The 7715-nt window shown below is 35.6% G+C and overlaps 1 protein-coding gene across 1 annotated transcript; it reads left to right on the top strand.

The window, feature by feature from the left end:
- The first annotated feature begins 6257 nt into the window (after positions 1–6257).
- Positions 6258–7715, top strand: LOC135125689 (terpene synthase-like). Its single transcript, XM_064051341.1, has 8 exons — positions 6258–6271; positions 6381–6441; positions 6490–6650; positions 6713–6860; positions 6956–7079; positions 7142–7287; positions 7333–7435; positions 7486–7715. Exons 1-8 carry the CDS (start codon positions 6258–6260, stop codon positions 7713–7715), a joined length of 987 nt encoding a protein of 328 aa, XP_063907411.1.

Here is a 7715-nt window from a genome sequence, read left to right as displayed (position 1 = left end):
TAAATTCCATTATGTAACCATGTTTCAGACAGAGCAATCACCTTATAATTAGAGTCTAAAGTACATGTCAAGTAAAAATCTTTTAATTTAGTACACAAACCTCGAACATTCTGATAATAGCACAGCACTGAAGAACAATTACCTGAAACAGGGCTAGGATCGATAGGCAAGATATTTGATTGCTATATGGGGATACCAAAAACGTCCTGTTTGAGTTTATTGATTATCTGTTGATGGGCCTGACACTTTAGAGAATCCCAAGCAGCATGATTAACAGCTACGCTTTCAAAGTTCTCCTTTGATTTTAAATTCGAACAATTAACACAATAGAGATTTACAGCTTTGCAGTCTTTTATATCATGCCTCTCAGCACACCGAGCGCACACTAACGCACTCTTACAGTTAGAGGCTGAATGATTAAATCCATTGCATTTGAAACATCGTATAATGTCTATCCCGCAATAAATTGAACAAGCATCCAAGCCGACCAAGCAGTGACCAACGTTTACAGCCTTTTTATATGTCTCAATGTCAACTTCAAGTAACGCAAAAAATCGTTCATCATCTTTCTTCTTTTTCAAGGGAGCAAGTTTTATCAGCTTATACTCGTCCACAGCATTAAAGATATACTCATTCTGTTTGACTAAATAGGTAATAACACTACCTTCATCAACACAATCGGATATGCCCACAATTCGAATTCTCGGCCGTAACGTTTTAATGTCACGAATGTCATAATCAGAAGAAAGCTTATTAGACTTTGCAAGCTGCTTAAATCGTTTGACATCATCACATCCAAGTAAGACGCCCCCCTCTCTAAGACTTTTCACCTTATCAATAAGCATCAAAGAATCAACAGGATCAATTTTAGACATAATGTCAGACTTAGTTTTATGTACTGACTGTGTTTTATCCTTTGGCTTCACAATAATCGTTTGTTGCGCATTCTTAGCTATCATTGCAGCATAAGTCGCTTTAGCATTGACATCCGAAGGCGTAACATTATTCGGCGGGATCAGCGGTTGCTGTTGAAAGTTTTTAGTTAGCTTAGAGATCTCATCACGGAGAACAGGATTCTGAATAACAAGATTACGAATAACAGAATCCATGGTATCTATTTTATCTGATAATGGTTTTAGCTCCGTATGGACAATCTCTTGCACCAACATTTTAAGTTGATCTGCCGAAATAGATATATCATTTGTTGCCCCCGTAGCACTATTCAAATTACTGAAAGGACTAGTTTTAAGTTTGCAAAAGCTGCAAGACCAGTCAGTGAGAGCACCCAAATCATTCATATTATTATACGTCTCAGGGGTTATACCACCGCAGAGTAAGTGATAATTGTGCTTACATAACTTACAAGAGATGTAATTATCTGACCGCCCTATGGTACGTGCACATCAGTATTTAGAAAAGATCGTCACAACAAAGGCGGAGGTGGACGTGTTTTAACATTGATCACATCTGCGCGAACTTTGCAGTTATTTCCATTACAGCCGACACGAGTAACATTGACACTATATTTCTGAAGATATCAAATAAGAGGTTGGTTGGCGTTTCTGTTAGGTTGCATTTACCGGCCACTTACTTCCATCATCGAAGATGAGCACTCCCTTATCCAGTGCATCTCAGAGATGACTGACGTTTATCATTATTATCAACATCTTTTTATTTTTGGTGATTTCAATATGCCTGATATAAAGTGGCTCTTAAACGCTTCTCAGGCTTGTTCTCCATCTTCTCAATTATCAGTCGACCTTGTTATCGAATAGTCACTTAACTCAGTTGCAGGATAAACAAGAAGATCTGGTACGCTGTCTCTTCCGCCATTTTGGCACTCAAAATACGGTCCAGAGCTAGTGACCAATAGATGGCGCATACGTGATTCAGTGACTGTCAGATTAAACGTCAACTTTGACAAGTACTACTTTTCTTTTCCACGAACGAATTGTTGATATTTAGAAAGATCGAAAGATGAGGCGGTGCGTTATTTGTGGCCGTGTAAAATTGCTTGACAGCGATAAGACGCTATTTAAAGTTCCTTCGGTAATGTATGTAATGTAGACAGCCGCTTTCACACATCGCAACTCTGCTGTACTCTTGGCTTGTTTTAGCATTTTTGCTTGATTTTTTTTTTTTGTCTTTATAACATTTTTGTGTTTAGGAATTCCAATCTACACCAAAAATCTTGTGATTTCTACATTTTGAAGTCAGCAGGAAACAAATATAACCAAGCATAGACGAACGCAGTGATCGCAATTGTTTTATACTTCGTCTTTATGTTTAATTTGCGTTTTACAAGTAAAACGTATTGCTGTTTATAAAATGAACTGTTTATTGTCTTTCAGATTTATCATGCGAATAAATTAACCTCTAGTTTTAATGAAGAGCGCGCCTATGACATGTCATTATATCCAGATCTCGATTCAGATACTCCAGACAGAAATCTTAACTTTTTATTTTAAAGCACAAAAACATCTTGACTTTGAATGTTTGGAGAATTTTGTGTTTTAATTTTCTTAGGCTTAGAAGTATATTACCAATATTTCGTTTCCACCTTCTAGGTTATGTTTGAAAATAAATTTCATCAATTTTTTTCATGAAAATTACTGACAGAAGTCATATAACAATTAATTGAAGGTCATTAACTCAAAAAGTACATATGAACACTGCCACAGAACAATTTTGGTTGTACAGTCGACAACCTCAGATTACATTTTGTTTTTTCTTTAAGTAGGTAGTCACATGAGGCGTGATTGACGAGTTCTATTTTGGAGACGTGCAATCTTTTGTAACTGGTTCCATGTCTTTAGTTATCAGAGTGTTTAATCTGTACAATAACAAGTTTAATTGTGTTTTCAGAATATGAATAAACTAAGTCTGTGGAGAAATTCTGCCGGCTTTGCGTTTCAAATGAACACTTTCATTTGCATGGACCACTTTGAACCTCGTTGTATTAATGAATTTTATAACAATAACAAGCTGGTTAGAAGAACCTTAGACTGCAACGCACTACCTACTTTAAATTTAGGATCAACATCTTCTCACCTGAGTCATTCATCCACTGTTCTCCCATCCTCATTCCATCAAGTGTACCATAACAAAAGAAAAGCTTTGACTAATAGGTAATACCAGTAGTACTAATAACTACCTAATCTATCTATCTATCTATGATCCAAGGTAGTGAAGTTTATTTTTGTGACGATTGTGTGGTCATTTAGTCATTGATCAAAGCAAATTATCAACATCTTATTTAACATCGGGTTGTTAAGTAGGTAAAGTTTTAAAATTTAAGAAGATAATTTTAGTCTTCAAAAGTGAAGTATTCCAGATATTAGATGTAAATATTAATATAAACTTATCACCTACCATAAATTTTAGATTATGTTAATCAAATTGCATATTTCCCTGTTCATCTCACAGAGCCATACATACTTAAAACTCACCATGGAACTGCTACACAAGCAACTCTTTATTTGTTGTCGACATAATCAATGAATTAGGTGATATAAAGTGTAACATCATTTTCCCACTCAAGTAAAGTTGCGATGAGAAACTGACGATTACTTGTAATAGGTATTTTAGTGAGAAATTTTGAGAGATTGAGGAAGAACGTAACTTCGCCATGAACACGGCTTACAGATGAAAACAGCTGTTGTTTCAAAAAATGAAGAAATGCCGTATTTTGTTGTATTTGCAAAGTATGAATACCCTAATAACAAAAAAAAAATGCACAAACACCAAACAAATATGAACCTTCGTAACAGTTTTAATAGCTACTATTTTCATTTGTTTTGACGACATAAAACTACTTTAACGATTGCAGAGCCCAATAATCCAGTCTTTTAAACATTCTTGTTGATGCCACTGACGACACCTGCGACTTTGACCACTAGTTTGACAATGGATAACATAACCTAGAAAGATCAAAAACTTGAAAATCGTGAAATTTCTGTCAAAGTGACAGTCGCTGCCTATGGTGGTGCCATCTAGTAGTAATTTCACTTTGCCCCAGATTTGGTTGCCATCGAGCGTAATGTAAAAAGTAACAAGATAGCGTACCAGATCTTCTTGTTTATCCTGCTCAGTTGGTAACGCAACCCACCCGGTACAGGATAAATCAAAACCCTTCTATACTGGACTTAATTATCACTAGCGACGACAACTCTCTGATGCATTTGGAATACCTTGAACCTGTCGGAAAATCAGATTACTCCACCACCAAGGTTAATTTCCAGATTTGCACGTTTTCGAAGGAAAGAACAGAGCTGTTATTGACTACGGATCTGTGAATAAGGCCTCAACCGATGTTTACTGGCCGTCCTTGGTCGCAGAAAACTGGGAATTATTTAAGACCACTGTGCTCAACCTCGTGTGACCATTCTTCTAGTATTAGTATCAAAAGATCCTCAACTAAACCATGGATTGGTAAAAAAATCTAAAAATGGTAAGAAATAAACGAGCTTTATGGCGAGCATTTAAGACACCAGGAAATGAAAACGACTACGAAGCACATCGTAATTTTTCTAATAATCTTTCAGTCACAATTAGAGAAGCTCGTATCGCATACGAAAAGCAACTTGCCGACTCAACAGACGCTAAGCGTTTTTACAGACATATCCGTAAAAAACTCTCCGGGTCGGTGTCGACTCTTCAATTGAGAGACGACTATGACAAAATCACCCATGACCGTGCTACTGTTGCAAATATTTTCGCAGACACATTTTCTAAAACTCTCACTCTTGAAACTGACAATACATTACCTAGTGCAATAATACTCAAGCCGAATGTCTTTCTTGATAGTATTGAGTTTCCCGGATGTCATTTACAGTAAGTTGAAGAAACTTAAACTTTCTAAATTCCCTGGGCCGGACGCAATTACTGCTTCCGTTTTGGCCCACTGTGTCGAATGTCTTTCTCTATCTCTGAGTCTTCTTAATGAAACAATCATTTACTTCAAGCTTCTTGCCTTTTGATTGGAAAGCAGCAGTCGTGCGACCTGAGATAAGTTCAATCCGTGTAATTATCGGCCCATTAGTCTCACCTCCCTCATTGTTAAAACCATGGAGTCTATAATCTACGAAACTCTCATTAAGTTCCTATTGGATCAACATCTTATTCCGGAAGAACAGCAAGGCTTTCTTCCAGGCAAGTTCACAATTTCGAATCTCCTTTGCTGTCTCTCAGACTGGACCCGGTGTTATGATTCGGGAGTTTCAGTTGATGTTGTTTACTTGCTTTCGATAGAGTTCCCAAACGCCTGCTTTTAGCCAGGCTTGAAAATATTGGAATAGTGGGGGATCTACTTCATTGGATTGGCGCCTTTTTGTCTGATCGTACGTTTAAAGTGAGGGTTAATGACGCCCTAAGCGAGCATATTCCGGTCCTGACTAGTGTACCTCGCGGATCGATTTTGGGTCTACTATTATTCATAGCATACACCGCTTATTTAAAAGACATTATTCAATCACCTTTCGCATTGTATGCTGATGACATAAACATATACAACACCAGCAACAATCAGTCTATCCTAAAAAAGGAGTTGTTAGCGATCAGCAAATGGTGCTCTGCCTGGTTACTACCTCTAAATGTATCTAATATATTGGTAAAAATAAAATAATTACTGACTACAATGTGTTTATAGTTCTACATGTTCAATGTTGGCAAATATGTTCATTAGTCTTTTTCGCAAATAGTTATTTTTTTTTAAAACCAGGTCAAAATTATTACCAATCACATTAAAAACAAATTGAGCAAAGTGTATCATAATATTACTTTACACTGAAAGGTAAAAGTGGTTTAATTTCCAACGTAAAGCAAGTATTTTTTAAAGCTTATTTGAGGATCGAAGCCTTCCGGGAAGCCTTAGCGGATTGTCCATTGCATCCAGAACCTGGTCTGATAAGATGCAGTTCGTGGATTGAAGCGGCAATATATTATTGCGATCATTTTGACGATATAAAAGACATTCGTTTATTGTTATTCATAATTTGGTTGTGTAATTCCAAATTAAATTAAACATTTTAGGATATTATGGAATTTGACTCCATAGTGGCGAAGTGCATCAATACGATTTCCAACAAAAGCATCTCAAACATACTTAATTTGGCTTACGTAAACCTATATTTCAAAAAACTGTTATTAAATTTATTATTATATGTTATACACAATAACTGCGACTAATTGCGATTGTACATTTCATAATTATGTACTCATTATCATTAATAACACAAATTAATGATGAAATTAGAAACATGGCTGTTAATACGTACGTCACACAACAAAAAAAAAAAACACGTTTTAAAATTGCTACGTTTTATAACTTTGATTACGATATTAAATAGTATATAAGTATAAGACTAATATATCAAATCTAGTATATGTGTTCGCAAGAAGTCACCATTCGTTGAAGTTCGTATGTGGCCCAAAGATGAAGAGGTAATTTGAACACAAAACTAAAAATTGTGGTTATTTTTCTGAAAGCAGATTTTATTGGCACCTATTATACACGTTACACAACCTGGGCCGGAATATCGTAACATTATGAGAAGACTGTGGCGTGCTTGTAACTATTGGATTAAGTGTCCCAAAAACTTGCAAAAAATCTATGGTGATATTGGAGATACAATTTATAATGTGGCTCTTATGTAAGTATGCTCTGGTTACACAAATATTAATTTAAATTTTCTTCTGTTTTATGCGTTTACAGTTTAGATGATATTGAAGATTTAACAAAAGTTCGACGAGGAATCCCCGCTGCCCATATGGTTTATGGAGTCCCGTTAACCGTGCAAGCTACAATACATAAGGCCATTTTGCTATTTCAAGACCTGATTTATCATCTGGGAGATAGTGAGGTGTTGTCTAGTTGTAAAAGTATATAATAATGATATGATATGATGATTACGTTGTACATTACCTATAGAGTTATTTTACCAATATTCTGATTTAGGAACTCGCCGATGGCTTCATTAAAGTAGGTCTTGATCTTATGACAGGCCAAGGAGTGGAAATATACTATAGGGACACTGAAACATGTCCTACCTTTGACGATTTCAGGGTGGTAGTTCAAGGCAGTAAGTTAAACATTAACTTTTTTTTCTTTAATTTTAATCACCATAATGTGTTTCGGTTTTAGAAGCTTCCTACACCTTTATGTGGGGAGTTCGATTATTAGAAATGTTTGCCAAGACAAAAAAAATCAATTTCAGTAATGAATTTTGGGATAAAATAGGTTACTTCATTCAGGTGTATGACGACTATATAAATCTGCACAATCCTAAGGTAAACAAACTAGGATTTTTGAATTTGATTTAAGTAGTTTCACAGTGGGCAACCGTTCGGGTTTTCTGTGATGACCTAGATGAAGGGAAATTCAGTTATCCGATAATTCATGCTATTCAAAGTCATCCCGAAGACCATCGCCTTATAAGTATTTCTTGCACAAAATATTTGATCAAGTTGTTTTACTTCGTCTTTTAGATTTGTTGAAAAAAAGACCACTAGATTTGGAAAGTAAGAAGCTTTTTGTAGATATAATGGAGAGTTTTGGAAGTTTTGAGCACAGTCGAGAGTTTTTGGAGGATTTGAAACGTGGAATTCTCGAAGAGGTGAAAAAAATTAAATTAGAGAGAAATCTACATTTAGAGAGAGTTCTTGATGATATTTTCACTAATCTAGAAACTAAGATTTTTATAGATGGGTGTGATTAA

The sequence above is a fragment of the Zophobas morio genome, unplaced genomic scaffold (genome assembly GCF_036711695.1).
Source record: "Zophobas morio isolate AGI-343-1 ecotype UQ-CSIRO unplaced genomic scaffold, CSIRO_AGI_Zmor_V1 ptg000009l, whole genome shotgun sequence".
NCBI classification, from domain to species: Eukaryota; Metazoa; Arthropoda; class Insecta; order Coleoptera; family Tenebrionidae; genus Zophobas; species Zophobas morio.
This window is presented reverse-complemented; position numbering and strand designations above follow the sequence as displayed.